Genomic DNA, 19,475 nt, shown 5'->3' with positions numbered 1-19,475 from the left:
TTATGATTTGAGAATCGTTTTGAATTGAAGATTGATTCTTGGTCAAATCGGACACCCAAAATTTGAAATCAACTCAAATATTGAGATCGAAAACAGATCAATGACATCCTGTTTAGTTTAGAACATTAGTGTGGCGGAGAACTGAGAGGACAGTTTCAATCAAATTTAACACTGCAGAATAATTTTTTCTGATGTGGATGTGGTAGCCGAGAATAGAATCAAGATATGCTTGTTGAATCCTTGGTGTGTTTACCGTAGGCCTATAGAGACTTATAAAAACTCTGCAAGCTTTATTTTGAGCGAAGGAGCATAGCTACATAATGTCAGAAGAGGTCAGAGTGTTCATGCGCTGGTTGAGAGAGCAGTGGGGGTTGTGCAATGCTAACAAGACTGAAAAGGTCAGGTTAACTCAAAATACCGAGGTGCATTGGTTGTCCCTCTAGCAGCCACCTCACCACCTGATATCATGAATCACATCTGAGTTACACTAAACTTTATCGATTAAAAATATTATGTTCATCACTGCATCACTAAATATTCTGTCTATAACACTTTAAAATATTCCTATGGCATTTATCTGCCGGTATTTGTGATTTTAACCATATTTACATTAATTCATAATGTAGTAATATTTGGTCTGTTGAAGCAGTGAGTGCATTATATATTCCCTTTACATCACTCAGGTTATCATTATAAAATTAGGACTGCCTGTCAAGCCCACACTAAACAATATTCTTTGTGACAGATGACCATGGATGAGCTTAAATTTGTGCTCGTCTTAGGTACAATATCAGCACTTCAATACATGTATATGAGCTGACTCTGATTTAAATACGTGGAAGAGATGGTGGTAGCAAGACAATGGAGCGAGAGACCACTGCTTGAGATGGCCTCTCAACATTTTCAAAATGAAAAACCAGAGAACGGGGTAGTTTTGGCAAGACTTTTGAACAATTTCAAGCCGTGCCCGTGACAGAACCAGGTTAGCCAAATCAGGATCTTTTCCTAATCCTAACCAAGTGGTTAGGGGACTGGGTTGGCCTGTCAGTTCCATCACAGTTGTGTCTGTGCTTGCCAAGATACACACACACACACAGGCACACAAACTGGGACTGACATATAAAGCCTGGTGGTATAGGTCAGCACAAAGGGAACACACACTGGTGTAGCATCATTAACCATTGCTGCTGTAAAGATTCCTTTAAATGAATATACATGACAGTTATTGTGTGCCAAACAATTAAAGATGGATTTAAGGCCATATACAAGCACAGTATTCATTGTCTGATTCTAATACATTGAGCTGCAGATACATATACAATTTAATTTAATAATCACTGTAGCACAGTAAACATGAGCTCTCGTGTGGAAAGCGTCACAGTGAAGATATGTATGTAGATATTTCAGTTCTTAGTTGATCCTGATGTGTGCATACGTTTCTGCCATTGAACACTGTTGGCATACATTCAGTGTGAAGTCATTGAGAAGCTAAGTGCAGATCAATGACAATTGAATGAGCGTGGGTGGAAACGACATTTGAGTAGGAGAGGGCAGGTTGAGCAGTGACAAAAGGCGCTGTATGCCCGGATGACGACCTCCTTCAACGCTCACTCAATGGATACTACATTATCAACATTTAAGTGGTAGGGGGTCAAACTAAGCTAGCAAGCCGCACTTAAAAACATTAAAAAAAAAAAAAAAAAGTTTGCACACATACATCCGATTCTGAAAACTGAGGAGTAAATCACATAATCTGTTTCAAGTCTAATGACTCAGACACAGCGAGAGAGAGAGAGAGAGAGAGAGAGAGAGAGAGAGAGAGAGAGAGAGAGAGAGAGAGAGAGAGAGAGAGAGAGAGAGAGAGAGAGGGGGAGAGAGTAGATGCCCCCACAGAGAGCCACTAAGGCTTCATAATTATTTTTCAACAAACTGTAAAAGAGCTGACAAAACACAGGGTCTCCTTTCATCTGTGTCAAACAGATGGTTTTTGTCCTGTAATTGCTCTTGAACAAAAAGCCAACGAACAGCATCTCGGCTCCGTTCGGCTCGATGTGGACATATTCATGCTCAAAGGAATAACTCAACATTATGGGACAAACTCTTATTCACTTTCCTGCAGAGACTTAAGGCTGATTTATGAGTTGCACGTAGGCTCCATACATGTGCGCTGGCATGTCTGCGTTGCTGGTGGTGGTGAGCAGTGCTTTCCCCTTTAAACACAACGACCCCTTCAGCTCACAGCCTATAAGGATATGCAGAGCGGACAGGCAGAGTGACTATAGGGAGGGCTGCCCCTACATACACATCAAGCTAAAATGACTCGGTTTTGGCAAGGTGGCGTTTGTCGAAGGGCAGCTTGTGGGGGGGCAGCTTGCCCTTCGAATACCAAGCCTGTCCGATCTCTGCAGCCCACAGACACTCTGGCATGCAGCGGAGGAAGAGAATAACACAAGAAGAGCAGCAGCAGCAGGCTGGTCAGGAGGGACTGCAACAGCCAAGGGGGGTGGGCATATATTGGGGAAACTACAGGTCACAATCCCTGGTATTAGCACTGCCGCTAAGCACCAGAGGAGAAGCCAGACAATGCGATTAAGAAAGATGTGTAAAAAGGACATTTTTTTCCTTCCTGGAGTCATGTGTTTTTTGTGCGACTGTTAACTGGAAAGCTGCAACGATACTGTGCCAGGGTAAGCTGTGTTGGTAGAAATTAGTTTATATGTGTGTCTTTTTATAATCTTTAGGTCAGTTCCCTACTAAACTGACTAACTTTCATATGAACTATTTACAGAGAGGAAAATTTGTTAAGACAGATGGAGAGAATTTGATAGTACAAGAACTACAGGAGCATTTTCACAACACAATCTTTTGATAAAGCCCTACTGTGACCTTAAAAAAATAATATCTCAAATCTTCAACTGATACGCCAAGGACAGCTGCCACTTAAAAATACAGGGATCAGCATCTTATTAGACTATGTCGCTGGGTGGGCGTCCAGGTGAATACAATTGCAAGTGTGTGCTGAAAAGCTCACGTCTAGATCTTATTCATAAAAAGCTTTACAGGTGGCGAATACACTTAGAAAATGCCACCATTCCATAAACATACAAACAAGTTGGCTGTGGCGGATACACACATAACAGCCGGTCCACATGGATAAAAATACAAAGCTAATTCAAAATAGTTTAGATGTCTATCAGTTTGAACACAGTTTGTACAACGATCAACCATTACAGTAAAAACAACCCCCCCTCCCCCCAAACAAGCAGGAAAATGCACCCTGCCACACCACAAAAACTGCCAAGGAATGGCCTGAGTAATCCGACAAAAAGCTTGAGGTGTTGACACAGTCTCAAAACTCCCCAGATCCCAATCCAATCAAGCATCTGGGGGATGTGCTGGATCAAGTATGACCTGCTGAGGCCCTATCTTGGATCAGACTTTGCGTTGACCCATCGAGTCCTGGGCACAGGACCTCTGGGTCTGTCCTGTGGTGACTGGCACCAGGGCATTGGCAGTGAATCCCAAGAGTCCTGTGGGTTGTTCCTGGGGGCCTCCATGGATCAGAATTGGTCAGGCAAGTCCCATGCATGCTTGATTGGATTGGGATCTGGGGAGTCTAGGTCGATGCCTTGAGCTTTTTGTCAAGTTCTTTGGAACATTCTGGAACAGTTTGCCGTCTATCGATAAATGCAATGAAGTGAATGTTTTCCCAGCAGAGTACTGCATTGTAACAAGATGATCAATGTTTTTCACTTCACCAGTCAGTGATTTTATTTATCTACACAATTATTCATGTTATTTTATGGCTGATCACTGCATGTGCAGTTGGCAATATAGACCACACCAAGCAGTTCTAAGGTTAAGGCTCCTTATCTGAGTCAAAGTTGCTTTAAAAAACACCGTAAGAAAGGTCAGTCATAAATCTGCTATCAAAACTGGCCTTTCAAATCAGGTTACGGCAGGCAGCACAGAGCATTTTTCTCGTTTTCAGTGAATAAAAGGGATTTAAGAGCTGTGTTGAGACGGGTCATTGGTATAGACAAGGCAAGCAGTTAACATTCTGCATGGGCTCCGTCTCAGGGTGTTAAAAAGACAGCGGGATCGGATTCTGCAAAGTTATGTGTCTTCCTAAAAGAAATCACTTCAGACTAACAGGGAGCAGCATAGGAATGTGAACTTTATGCAAATCAATATATGTACACTGTTATAATAATAGAAATTCTGCACTTTGACTTTCCTGGACATGAAAAAAAGTTAAAATATATATAGTCTAGTTCAGTGGTCCTCAGTAGCTGCCCCCCGGGCCGCATCTGGCCAGCCAGCCACCTATTTGTGGCCCCTGAACTGTTATTCCTTCACCATGTGTTTTGGTTGGGTTGGCACGTGTGCAGTACACCGAGACAGCTGGGTCACTCACTGCTGCGAGAGCAATTTCTAACTTTCATTTTCGTTTCTGGAGCAGTTCGCATAGTGACATTTTGCTGTAGGAGCCTAGATTGCACGAAAATGGCGTGTTCTAAGTTCACTGCTAAAAGAAAAGTTGACAGTGAAAATCGGAGAAGAATGGACTGAAAAATTTGCACTCATTCTCCCTCCAACCAGCACAAGACCCATGTGCTTAGTATGCAAGGAGACTATAGCTGTGATGAAGATTTCCAATTTGAAACAACGAAGTATAGGAATTTTGAAGAGACATTTCCTCAAAATTCAGAGGTAAGAACAACAAAAATTAATGCACTGAAATCGTCATATCAAGCTGCAAGCGCATTTTTGTTTTGAATGAAAAGGACATTTTGTTTTGTATATATGTATATATATATGTATATATATATATGTGTATATATATATATATATATATATATATATATATATGTGTATATATATATATGTATATATATATATGTATATATATATATATATATGTATATATGTATATATATATATATGTGTCTCGACCTAGAATGAAGGTGGTCTCAGTGGGACTTTGGGAAGACACAGTCAGCTGCGGCTATTTAATGGAGGATTTGGCTACACATCTTGCAGCCACTGTGTTGCATGCACTTGCATGCCAGTGTCAGACACACATTTATGCATACATCCCAACTCCTTTTGCACACACACAGACACACACACACTGAGTGACCAGACCTTAGTGACCATTTATATAATTGTGGATGAACACAATAATAGAGACGATCCCTGCAGTGTAGCCTAACTCCCAGTTTACTCTGAACTGTGTCAACATTACGAGTCAACATGAGCATCTTGTTATGCTAATAGAGGATACATGTCACAGTGAATATGCAGCACGTATGATTGGACAAACAGAAGTCCAATATATTTTGTTTGTTGAGATGCTCGAACTAGGCAACTTCAGGGATCCCCCAAAAATCAGACACCAAGACAAATACAGTCACAATGACAAAAAATGACAGTAAATGAATAAGAATTAATTAATAAATGTATAATCTGATTAAAATCTAATCTATAATCTAATTTAAATTGGCAAAATACAACTTTTTTCTTTCAACATTTCTTTATTAAGTTAATGCCATTGCACAGTGTAATGGGCTGGCAATCTGGTCAGGCTGGCAGCCTTGCACTATTAGTATCTGCTTGAATGTCTCTACCAGAGATTAAATGAATGAATATCCTCAAGTTTTGTCCTGTATTAGTGGTAGCTGGTTGTCTGAGAAAAACATAAATTATCCATTTGACTTTGTGACAACAGTGTAAACAATACTACCTACTGGAATCAATAGGGGGATAAGTTGTATATTTCACCTTTAAACTCCCTCTCACACATATGGTACACCCACTCAAGGGAACATAATAAAGAAAGACTAGGACTGTGCACATATGTATTTCCCCTTCTGGTAAGCATGGCTGTCACCCTATGTTCATGTATGTAATTCTCATGTTTTGTTCAACTATTCACATCTGCAGGCTACAAGATCGACACATTCAACCCCCAAAATACGGAGGAACATGAAAAATGAAAGGATCTAAACTTCACAGAAATGAGATAAATTAAAAGCTACCAGATGAGAGTATCATGAAACATCAACGGAACAAAGCTTGTGTGCATGTAAAAAGCATGCTGTGCAAAGGGTTATGAAAAGTTCTGTCTTTATTATTCACTTTTTTTCTATTTATAGAATACATGCAATTTGTAATTTTACACTAACATGAAGCTTAAAAAAAGATTAAATCGTCTGCATAACCCCTAATTAATTAGTCTAATTAGGCTACCTTTCAGAAGTATCTAAAGAAGCAGCACATAATTGTACAATTCACCCTGCAGGAAATACAAACATTTTAACATTTAAAGCTAGTGTGTGCCTACAAACGTCACGGCATTGCATTATTGAGGATATTTTAAACAGCGAGGCAGACAGGATATTATATATGACCTCACCATCTATGGTGCACATATTGGAGCTGGAGCAAAAGGAAAGATTGCATTGCACTCTTTCTCTTACATTGCCCCAGCAGGGTGCTTGAATGATGGAACACCACAATTTAATCTCAGAGCAAAAATAGGGGATGGCAAAAAACCCAAACCCAAACCTGTGAGACATGGTTTTATACACCTATTCACTTCTGCTCTTCCTCCCTCCATTTTGTCCTCATTATCATCCTCTCATCACTTAGTGAGCTGTGCCCCTAGCATGCCTCAGCACCATGTCGGGCCAGATTTATTAAATTTCCCTCCTCATCTTTGGCTCCTAGAACACCTAATTTTCTCATCTATTCGACCTATATGTGTTTTGTTGCAAAGAGCACAGCTATAGGAAGTACCTGATGAATGATTGACCCGGACTAATACATCTTACTGTGGCGGCATTACCTTACTTAAATACAGACGTTAGGTTAACAGCTCTATCTTACGCCTGGAGTTATCCCTGATGTTGTTTATTGAAATTGGAATTACTCATGGCAGGTAATTAAGGAGGCCTGTCAGTTTCCCTTTTCTCTTCATTTTTAGTCAGAGTTGCATTTTGCTGCCACGGTGCAGCATTGGCCGAGTTAGTTATTTTCATATTCTGCCCATGAGCCCAAAAGCCTGGGGGATCTCACAGATTATGCAGAAGAACTGCGCGGAAAAGAGGCATTTTAGTATTGAAGGAGAAAAAATGAGGAGGCCATATGTGCATTTATTTCAACCCAACTGAGTGCCTCTCCTCCCTACTTTACATACATATGTGGTGTGTGGTTGTGTGTGTTTGTATTACCGTATGTAGTATACGTGAAGCAATTCTATATGGGCATCCGTATATAATGTGTATGTGTGTGCATAGTTATCCCTGCGTTTGTGCATGCAAAGTGATGTGCGTGTAAACCCATACCACCTGCATGGAATGCATTGTATTCAATGACTCCTCTCTCTCAAACGTACTCAGACCATGTGCATAATACAGATAAAAACATTTTCAATCAGCCATAAGCTGAAATACCAAGACCCTAATTGTCCTTTAGTATCCCCCAAGTACTTCAGTACATATGTTCCTCTATTCACCGCAACACTGATAAAAATCCACAAATAACAACATTTATATGCTCAATAATTATCATCCTCATTTAATTTCATTTTCATTTTTTCTAGACGTACTATCTTCTGGTTTTAAGCAGCTAAATGACTACACAGTGAAAAATGCGTAAGTGTGTGTCACACTGTCACAAGGGAGGGAAGAAGAATCACTCTGCAGAGGAGTGTAATTAGCACGACTGCTTTACATTTGGCACACACTCCAACATATTCACACAAAAGTTATTTAAATACCGGTTTACAATATGGAGATAATTAATTTAGAATTCCCCTGGCACATGAAGGACTCTACAACCAAATGCACACAAATTCTGTTATTTGTCTTTACACACTGGAGGTGTAGACATTTTTCTTTTTTTTTTAACAGTTGTTTTTCTCACAAGGGCTTTCAGACAGAAAAGCAACATCATTTTTTTCCATAACGAGTTGGATTTTTCAGAGCTTTTGCAACACAAATGAAGGCAACCACCAATCATGCAGCGCAAAACTGGAGTCATGTCACAACCCTTGACAATGGCAGAAATGTTTATGTTTATCACCACCTTGTATTATGTGACCAAAAAATTATAACGACAGTGTGACAAAGGTAACGTGGGATGAGTATACTGATTTCTCCCCGTACAGACAGACTGTTATATATGAAGGATTTATCAACGTGGAACTGAAGCTGTTCTGTCCATCTGTGCTCTTCACAAATCCACAAAACTACTGTGAAAAAAAACAAAAAAAACAAAAGAGAACATGGGAGCTGCTGGTCCAACACTGCCTCTGTAGGTTAGTTTGTTTGTTTGTATTCTAGTGTTTTAAAGTATTAATGTATTTTATCAGACCAGACAGGTAGCTGAGATGAAACTGGTGAATGTGACCTCTTGTCAGTGAGCCGGTCAGTGCTGTACTGCGACCCGGAGACCCCTTGGGCCTCTTTGAGCTCTGCAAGCTGGCACTGTTTCTTTGCCAGTCCTGCTTGGTATGTACAAATTATAATTGTAATGTGATAAGATACCCACATCAAAAATTTGTATATTGTAGCATACTACGGTAAATTTACGTCACTGTTGATGTAAACATTTCCGATGACAAATATTTGCAGGCGAGAAAGAACACCACAGAGAACATGACACTTTGCTGACTTATTGTGGCTTATTTTGTGCTGTTTTGGTCATTGACGGCTCTCTCACGTTAATGGATTTCTTAATTATGCAAGGCGGGTAATACGCAGGATTTTACCTAACGTCCACCAGTGTGTGTGCTTGTACATAAGCAACCTTATCGTGAAGAAGCACACCTCTTCCAACTGTGCCAGGGCCAAAAAAGTGTACCATGCTTGAGCATGGTATGGAGTGCTCACACTAGTCAAATGAACTTTGGACTTTAGGGGTCAAACGCACCTGGGTGTGAGTGCACCCTAAAACTCATACACACAGCCAAACACATTCAATTTTTCTTCAGTATAACTGGATCAGATAGTTGATCTTCAGGCTTTTAGTGAAGCTCTGATAGAATCAGTCACTGGGGATACAGTGTATGGGAGAGTTAGCTGCCTTTGGATAAGGGTGAGAATTGGGACAGGGGCGATAGTGAAGGCTCTGGGGTGGTAAAATTGTGATATCATGGTAGCAGGCTAAACTGTTCCTGGTGGGACAGTAAAGAGAGGGTCTATCCAATGGGAATGGATGAATAAGCCATGAAGCCAGGCTGCAGAGGCACTGGCCTGAGATAATGTAGCCTCACCATGGTAAATCTCCAATGCATACACATGAGCACGCAGACACACAAGCACACTAACACAAGCATACAAATTCATATCAAAATCAAATCTCAAACTGTGCTGTAGAACTGGGTCATAGAGTGCCTCTCCTACAGAGTGTATAAAGTTTTTGAGATAACAAGACGAGCAAAATGGAAGTACAGCGTGAGATGCTGAGAGGGCAAGAGAAAACAAAGCCTTGAGCAGCAAAATGAAATCTAAAGGGTGTGTCACTAATTTGCAAACACATACTTTTACTGTATATTCTTTTTGTGCACTTGTATACACTGTATTCATCATTTTCACATTACCCATTGTCACATTTAGACAACACTGTTTTCATCTGTAGTGTGGTGAAGGAGGCTCACCTCCCTTTTTGGAGATAATAATCTTTCCTCCCATGTGTATACATAACATGCATTATTGAGAGACCTCTGCAGTGCTGACATCCTTGCAGCTCCTGTAGCGCGCTGGTTGTTCTGCTCGTCCTGGGTCCCCATTTAAACCAAGCTAGATTTAGAATGTGCGTGCCTGCAAATAAAAGCCAAACTCTATGCTGGAGGGAAAAGCAGGTACAACCTTTCTCAAGTTATTCAATAAAAATGTCTACAGAGCAAGTGTAGAGGCAGGACAAAAAACTGAAGGGGATACAAACGGATTTCTCACTTGATTTTGTCATCAAATGCAACAAAATTACATTTCATGAATAAATCTATGGGAAAGAGCAGACTATCTAAATAATTTGTTACACTGCTTTTAATGGCTACAATGCTTATGCAAACAGTAAGACCATTAGTCAGCATGACGATACAGTACAATGAATTACACTGATTACGTACTGTATGCCTCTCTGGCTGCAAAGAACCCAGTTATTATAGTGGTTACTTGTTGCATCGTAAACAGACACTTCTGACTATGGCTATGTGATGCGTCACTCACGATATGGGAGCATTTCTAAGGTACAGTAACTCCTTCACTCTGTGTGAGTAATAGCCTCAAGGGAATCAGGCAAGGAGTCTAAGTCCATATAACACACAACCAGAGAGAGATTTACTACAAGCCCATTGCAGGTACCAGGGCAAAAGCAGCATGGAGGTCAGTGTTCACAGTCCTATATTGAGGCAGCGAACAGTGTGGAGCAAGGTTAATGGTGAGTGCACACACAGAGAGTATGTATTTCACTAGTAAAGGTCCAATACCACACTCATTTGTGTCTCACATGTTACCATGCTAAATGTAAGAAAGAAAATTAAAAAAAACATTTTTCTCATACTGGCTATTGTTACAGCACCTCTGTTCACTCTCTGTCTAAACACTCCCTTTTAGTGCCTGTCTCTTTCAAGGCAAAAATGATAAGATATTATGAAAATGGGTTGCTTGAGCCTGAAAGATAATAATTTCCTCTTTGGTCTGAGCATTTTAGCATCTTACAGCTCATTATTTCGGTTTTGCAATTTAGTCTAATTGCTCTCCTTTGGTCTCAAAAGAACGTGATACTTCCCTCAGGAATTAGTAGAGCAAATACAAGAGTAAATATTGGACATTTATCAGGTGGGTAAAAACATGACTCTGAATGAAATGTAAGCAGCTGTTTGCTAACACTGTTTGCCTAGCTTTATATGGTGATAAGACAACGTTGTGTTTACAGCTTGTTCTGCAGCCCCAAAGTGGCCAAACAGTTTGTTCATGCTTGGGAATGTTCTGTTATTTGTGCGCAGTGGACAGTCATTAGCAGTATAGAAATAGACATATATATTCTAAAAAGTAGGGCATGATGTTGCTCTAATGTTACCTCCAAGTTACAGAAAGCACTCTGCTGGGAGGTGATTACATTTGAGTTGTTGGAGGCATAACCCGAGGCAGGAGAACACTGCAGACACACTGCTCTGATGCGAGTTTACCCTCAACAAACAAATGCTTACACATAAAATCATGCAGCCATGTAGAAACACCTGCGAACAGATTGAGTATATCACGCCACCTTTGTTGAAACTAATTTCCTTTTAGATGTCTTCAGTATTGAGGTTTTTTTTCCCTCTGTTCAGCACACAGATAATTTCACACAAGAAGTGACAGATTTCTTATCTTCAGCCTCCAGCTTTCAATTTTGTTTAAATTAATTCCCATCTTTACTAACAAATTCAAAAAGACCACAGCCTTTAAATAAGACATTCAACATGTAGTTTTTGTCTGGCAAACTTGAGCTGGCTTTGTGCACTGTTCAAACAAAGCATCAATAATTCTCTTTAAATCAGATGTCTGCTCTTTGATTAGTAAAGGTCCAGACTTCAAAGAAACAACTCTCCATTCTCCAACTAGCCCTTTTTTTCGGGGGGCTGTGTTAAGTTTATGTCTATGTTTCATATTGCTACTTCTTTTTGTATGCTGGTAAGTGAGAGCACCTTGGTGAGCCAGCTGTTAGTTTGAAACTGCAGGGAGATAAAGTTTACTCATCACCACTTCAATGGCTTCTGGTGCCTACAAAAGAGGAGGATCTGCACGAGGGCTGAGTCAATGTATCCTCCACTCCTATGCATTCACTGCGACACTGTCAGGAAGCCTTGGAAAAAAAAAGTGACCCAAATCAAACTGGTCGTGCCTTACAGGAAACAAAAACAATCCGTGACAAACATCCCAACCAGCCGCACATCAAATCTGAGCCTGAGACCTGAGAGAGGAGCTGAAATGCAAAGAGAATTCATGTGAATAAGGGATGAGCTTTGAGGTGGACAGCCCTGTAGCCGAGTGAACTTTACCGAGGGGCCAAAGAAAAAGCAATAGTCACATACACACACTGGTGCTGGTCAAATACCAATTTCCTCTCTACAAATGCTCAGCACCAATGTAAATGTAGAGTGTATAAAGAGAAGTTGGTAAAAGTCATATTGGCTTTGAGATCCACTGAAGGGAATCAACCATGCCTCATGGAGATAAAGTAGTCCCACTTTCCCTCTGCTGAGCTCAAATTAACAGACTTTCTGCAACAACTAAGCAAGTGGGGATTAGAGCATTGTATTAAAATGAAGCGTCTGTTCCTTAACTGGCAGAATGAATTGCACTCCTGCCGATGTCAGTGCTGCAGCATCCGAGCTGCTTGGCCAGCAGAACTAATTTGAACTGTGAATCACAGGCTCATCCACAGGTCAAGAAGCCCTGAATGAATCATACATGCTCATGAAAAGCTGCTCATCTTTGAAATGTTTTCTCACTGGATGAACCAACAAACAAACAGCTTCCTCTGTGTGTCTGTATGTGTTACACATGCATCAGTGACTGTGCAGAGTAACACATTCGAGCTCCAACACCACACCAACAACAGATCGTCAGGCCATTACAACTGTGTGTGTATGAGAAGATTGTGAACATGGTAGCTGTCAGTTTTTAGCACATTACAGGTTCCTCCCTGTGATCCTTTAAACTGACATGCTTGAAAAATATTTTGCTGTTAAACAGCATCAGGTCATTGTACTACAAAGTAACACAATACTTTAATTTTGGTTAAATTTAACTTTTTTTCAGATTTTTTGTAATCATTTAAATACGCCCTAAAGCAAGCGCTCCAACAATTTTTTCAATTGTGACCCCTCAAAAAGAAGGAATGTCTACTTGGATCCGCTCATCTTTGATTTGTTTTATGGAAATAATTAAAACGCCTGAGGCTAATTTCTGAGAAAAATCAATATGATTTATATGTCAGAATGTTTTGCTTTCCTACCTCATTTCATGACTCCTTTGATTAATCCTGGGACCACCACATTTGGAATCACTGCAAACAATGTAGCTGAACGTGTTGTATTTAGTATGTGTAGGTGGTGAGAGCTACAGTACAGAAATGGTGATAAAGACAGCAAGCCCAGTAAGAGCTACCTCTACATGCTGAAGAGAACTGTTGATATTTTCAAAACTTTTTTTTTTCCTCCCTGTTATTAAAAGCCTTGTGGCAGCATTGTAAGTATCATGGGAGGACTTCATGTTATCCTTAGGAATAAAAAATACACTATCCAACAACAAAAGGGACTAGAAACACAACAGTGCAGTGTGACTACAGAGGAGGGAAAAAAGACAAGACGAGCACCTGCTTGAATGTGTGTATGCACACACACAAATGCGCAAACACACCGAGGGGGGTAATCTCTATTCTTACTGAGGCTCATACAGTCAATCGTGCAAGATACAATTATGCCCAGTGACCGGGCTCACCTACAGGAAATGAAAAGCATAACAAAAGAGGGAAGAAAAGGAAAGAAGGAAAGAGGACCACCAAAGGGGCATTTTTTCACACACAACTATGAATGTGATGGTAAAGGGACATTTTGTCTTGACAATACAAACAGATGAGACAGAAACACTTCATCTTTAGAGTTTACCTGTGTGGGAAAAGTATCCCCAACACTGGATCACACATGGTAATTACATGAAAACAACACAGCATTGTGCATAGCTACTGTCATTCTGATGGGAGTGATTGACCAAAGCAAGACCAAATAAACATATAGAAAGATCAAAAGATTTTAATATTGTCATTGTGCGAAAGACCACATCAGACTAGTCAGCTAAGATGCAGAACGATACACCGACGTGTTTCTACTTGACAATTTCAGAGTAACAATTTCAGCTACTTGGATCTCACAGAAATCTGGGTGATAAATTGTGACTTCAGAATAAAACCGAACATGGAGGCGGACAGCTGTGTTTAGCTGGTTGTACTTTTGTTTGTACTTTCTTGTTTTTTGCAAAACAAGCTTGTCTTCCTTTTCTACTGTCCATCTGACACAGAAGATAAAGTCTCTTTTTTTCTGCTGTTTGCAGCCATGTTTCTGTCCTTCACAATAGCTGGTTGGTGACACTTCAGTCCAGTCAGCTCGCTCTCACTGGCTATTGTAGATTTCTGGTCAATATTCAATTCCTGTTCCTTTACAGGATTTACCACCAAGTATCAAACACACATCTAAAATTGAGAAGGCTGCGACACTGATGTCATGAACTATGGGTGCTGAAGGGGCTGCAGCACCTCCTAAAATGACACATTATAAAAACCATCAATTGACAGCCTCATAAGGTGTGATGCAGACCCGCAGCAGAGAGAATGAGAGAGCACTCATGTAGACGAGCCAGAAACAGACAGCGTGAGAACAGGAACAGAAGTGTCCACAGGATATAAATTACTCTTTGGTCATGAAGCCTGAAGTTTCTCTAAATTCATCCCACTTCCTTGCTCTATATGCAAAAAGACTTGTATATCCCTGGGACAAATGTACATGCTGCCCTCTGTACAAAGAGTAGAACAATTCAATGTAAAACTTATGCCAAATTTATAAAAAATATTAATAATCAGTGCAAAAACAAGAAAACTGTGCACCATTTATAACAATGTCATTATAAAGACTGACTGCTCAGCACCCTGAACTGTGACTGACTTACCCCGATCCAGATTATGTCCGTAAACCCTTCACACTACAGGATCATTTGGGCTGATACTCTGCTTAGTCCAGTCCAGAACTGGGACCACCTAAGAGCCAAAATCTGCCAAATGATCCTTTACTGTGGCGCCATTATTCACAACTTTTGTAGAACCATGTGCCTGGTCACCGTGGTAACCTAGCATCTGCAATGCAATTCCTCAGTCAAGCAGGCCATATGTGATGACTCTGTCTGGGAGGAAAATATCCTTTCTTGGCGACAAGTATTTAAGAAAAAACAGGATTTCAGTCAATGGGGCCGAGACATGGGGCTTTTGTTATCTCTGTATTCCACTCATGTCAACCAGGGGAAGGCTGGTCCACTGCGGCAGAGGAGGTAGCTCCCTTAATCTATTCTTGCGAGGGACGAGGGACAAAATAGTCATTGGTTGAAATAAAACATGACCAGAACTTTTAATCATTTATGAAATAATGACACAGTGGGCTGGTTTTCGTCTTGCCTCCCAAATTTTTGGACTTCACCAGTTGCCACTGATGTCAACATATGATGAAATATACCATATGTTACAACACACTTTACTGAGAGACACCTGAAGAATTAGCTTCAAATATAGTGGCCGCAGCCTGCCAGTGAACAGCAGCAGTAGTAATTAGCACTGGCTTATAGAGTAAATTAACAACAAAAGAGAAGCAATGTGTCACTGCCCTCTGTGGTTGACACATTCAAGTCTGTGTCTCCTCTGGCCAGAGCTGACATAGACAGTGAAAGCGGTTGGTGAGAGAAGTCGGATCTGCTGCACCAGTAACCACAGCCAACAGTGATGTCATGCGTCCTGTAGTACACTTGTACATCACTGCAACAAGTTGAAGAGGTAAACCACTGAAGGTCAGAAAAGACAAGATTTTCAGGAAGTCTTGAGCCACATGTTAAACCTAATGCCATATGGGTTAAGGTGGCGGTGTTATTGGTGGTGTGTTTCCAATGCAGTGGCAGCCTCAACTTGGTGAAAAAAATATTCAACAGAAGCAATTAGATGAGGGAAGAAAACCATAAGTTGTTGTTTTAAATGGGTTATTTTAGTCTGTGAATATTCTGTGTATGTGTATTCTTGATTGCCTGATCTGAGTGGCACTATTGACTTAACACTCCTGCATAAACCTACACTGTTATCCCAATTAACTGGTCAGCACTGTTTCCTCTTTCTCTAAATGGGGAAAAGTATTATATATTATCATTAAACACACTTTTCAATCAATCAGTGTATCAATTGCATTTGTAATTGTTTTGACAGTTAATCTTTCCTCCAAAAACAGTCTCTTGCTACATGTACAAAACAAAACCTACCAGCCAAATACCATTTTCTGTTGGTCAAGCCTTGGTGCCATCCTACTTCTTTGCAATCACGTCAAGCACCTCATGAGATGGACAGATCATTAATCATATTCAGGAGCACAGCGTATCTGGTGTGTGAGAGCGATCCTACCAAAGGCAAAACCACCAATCCTCTTTGTGGCAGTTTACTGATTATATCCTTATTGTCATGTCTTTAAGGAATGTAGTGCTCTTGGTTATACATTTTTTTTTCTATGTTAAATGACTAAAAGGAGGGGGCATATTCATGCTCGTGACCTTTACTAAGCATACCTGCAACACTTTTAGGGGAAGGCTTGATTTGGTGTTCAGTCTTTGTATATAATATCTATAAAACACATAGCAATGTCTTTAAAATAATAAAATGCTGTATTTTCGGCCCACCTTTTAAACAAGTCAGAGGTATTCCTTTTCAGTCCATTCATTTGACCAGAAAAAAAAAAAAACACTTATTCCCAACCCCATTTAACACAAAAACAAAAAAAGCAGATCAGAGTACTGTATTCCCACACACTTGCACAGCATCTCTCACGCAAAAAACCCTGGCAAATACTGCAATGCTCCTGGAGCTGCTGTTGCAACATCTGTGGGAAGGTTTCTTTTCCTTACTTGTTTCAGTTTGATGTTTAAGTTGGTCTGTCAGTTCTAGTGTGAAGGGGCCTAATGTTCAGACTCTAAAGTTTTATTTAGCCTGGAGGGACGCATAAAGCACTGAACAGGGTATGACAGAAACATGCACTTACCTGAGACTCAAGGTCAGACGTTCATCTTTAGCCCTCAGCAGATCGCCTACTGAAAATGTGGCACTACCCAGGAAGGTGCTCTGTAGACCCAGACAGAAAAAAACAGAGGTGGTTAACAACGGGCAAAGTAGATCTCTTCATTTACCTGTCATGCATATAATTCAGTTTCTAAGTATTCATTATTTGAACTACAGAAGGGATCCTTCTAATTTCATATTTATGAAACGTGTGATCACCGAGGAACGGTGACATACAAGTACAATCGACTCTGCTTTTCCATCTCTCTTTTACCCTCTGTCTCCCCTTTCTCACAGCTCTGACAACATGTGTTTGCTGCAGGCATGATGTGAACAGGGGGTGTCAGTGCACAAGAACTGGGTCATGGAGAGTGAGGTAGGGGACGAGCTCATCAATAACGAAGAGAGATGATCCACATTTGTAGAAAACACACACACACGCTCTCTCACGGGCATGTCAAGATGCAGGCACATCCACACACACACAAGCAGAAAAGTCCTGCACCTGCAAATAACACCATCGACATGCTTGTTTCTGCTGCAGGAGAGACCCTGCCAAGGACACGGCCCACTCCACACAAAATTAAAACAGGTAATTAACAGGTACTAGAGGTGATACCACTTACTTTATCATATTGAGGAACGAAAATCTTAATTAAAGTATCTGCAGCCTGTTCACACTCCACTCAGATTCTACAGTATCATTTCAACTAGCAAACTTCAGTGTTTTCTTTATTTCTAAGCTTTAATATTGGTGCAAGTGATGGTTCACAGTGATAATTCAAAACAAGACTATTTGCATATTGCCCCAGTCTTACTTTAGATAGATGTCAAAGGCTATATCTCAGAAGATGAAAACAGGATTGTGTCCGTTTTTGTAATGAATGCAAATGAGATCCAGCTATTGTAAGCAAACACCATCAAGCTTCCAGACACTCAGACTTTCTTCTTCATCTCATAGAGAAAAGAGCACAAATTAAGCCAGCCTGTGAAAATGGGATGCACTGATCCGATACAGCACAGTCCTGACTAGCTCAGGTAATGATTATTTTTCATTACTGATTACTCCGCTGACCATTTTCTCAACTCACCAATCCCAAGTCAATGAAATACCCTTTACAATTAGTCAGTAACCCACATGGTGTCTAAAATGCCCTTGTTTTATCAGATTATCATCCCAAACCAAAAGATATTCAGTTTATGACAAAAATGACATATTGCGTTTATTGATTATCAAAGCAAAACAGGCAGCGTTGGATGGAATTAATTATCAAGTAAATAGATTGCCATTCACAGCAGTCAATAGTGCTACATGTGCATGACATGCTTCCTTGTCGATTTACACAGATTGGCATCTACCGGTCAAATGGACCCCGACTGGGATGGAACAGATCTTTCCCATAGAAAACTCTGCTCCTGCACTGCCTGAAACATCTGGTTTGGAGTTAAGCCTACTTATTTAAATGCCTTGCTATGTAACAGGTGTTATATGAATATATATTTTTATTAAGGGTGTCATGATTCTCCAAATCCTAAATTTGGTTTGATTTTCAATTCTAACGTCACGTTTTGATCTGATTATTAATTTTTTTTTAGCATAAATGGTTAGGCTACTTTTAGACTAGTCTATTTTAGGGTCATTGGTTTTATGCCATGATGGTCTACATGGTGTCATGAGTGATATAATCTCCATTATTCTTTTGCAATTATATATTTCTCATAAAATATATACAATCCAGTCAGTCAGCAGATGTACAGTTGCTACTGCTGTAGCAGTGTTTTTATAGATCACACTACATTGCTCAGCATGACCTGCCCTGCTCTGCCTGTGACTGGCTCCATCCTGCCCATTAAGTAATGCGCAAGTCCAACTCTCACCAAAGAGTTCAAGACACAGTGTGAAAAGGGATGCAACAGCAATGCACCATGAGAAAAATAATGTGGTTTTTGAAAATTAATGTATGTAAATCTATTCTACCAGGACCCCCAAATAAAAGTATGAACCTGAAAATCTGCTTAATGTGACCTCTGTGAACTCAAAAATACAAATAAAAATCCCCCCCCCCCCCACCCAAAAAAAAAGTAATGGGCAGAAAATGAAAGGCTTTGATGCATCTCTTCTGTGAGAAACTGTAAAAACCTTCACTCAGGACATGTAACAGTGTCATCAAGTTATGGGTCACATGGCAGCTGTGGTAAAGGGCCATTTGACTGTTGGATTCCCCATCACAAAATCCACAGTAGTCACTTTAGAGTTTGGTTTCTGGCTGGAAATATGATATTTCAAGTTAGTTCTACTAGCATGCTGTTTTTCTTCACCTTTGTTCTGTTTTCTTTGATTGTTTGGCTATCTGGCTACATTTTCACCTCTAATCTAAGTCCCTCCCGCTTCCTACCGCCACTCTGCTCTTTCTCTCCATTTTCTTTTGGTCTCTCTCTGCAGTCTCCTGTATCAGATTTTAGAAAAAAGGGCATCCTGTCCACTGACCTTTTCTCTCAATCATTTCCTCCTCGAGCGTTTTCCTGCCACCCCATACGAATCCCCACATGCTTACTACAAAACAGAGCCTCAAACACATTCCCCCACTTGGCCTGCTCACAAGTAGGCAAACAGAGACACAGACGCA

General features: G+C 40.4%; 1 protein-coding gene across 10 annotated transcripts in view; it reads right to left on the bottom strand.

Annotated features, from left to right (window-relative positions):
- inpp4b (inositol polyphosphate-4-phosphatase type II B) overlaps window positions 1–19,475 on the bottom strand; it is a 243,448-nt gene that overhangs the window by 80,397 nt on the left and 143,576 nt on the right. For 9 of the 10 annotated variants that reach the window (XR_005075785.1, XM_037102442.1, XM_037102456.1 and 6 more), the window contains one exon: window positions 16,832–16,911. Coding sequence is in view for 7 of the 10 variants with exons in the window: in XM_037102442.1 (XP_036958337.1) it covers window positions 16,832–16,911 (80 nt within the window). In the remaining 3 variants the exon portion in view is untranslated. Of the gene's footprint in view, window positions 1–16,831; window positions 16,912–19,336; window positions 19,373–19,475 lie in introns of those variants that run through there. The other variant, XM_037102479.1, reaches the window with a different exon arrangement.

Source organism: Acanthopagrus latus, chromosome 1 (genome assembly GCF_904848185.1).
Source record: "Acanthopagrus latus isolate v.2019 chromosome 1, fAcaLat1.1, whole genome shotgun sequence".
NCBI classification, from domain to species: Eukaryota; Metazoa; Chordata; class Actinopteri; order Spariformes; family Sparidae; genus Acanthopagrus; species Acanthopagrus latus.
Note: the sequence above shows the minus strand (reverse complement) of the source record. Positions and strands in the feature narration are given on the sequence as shown.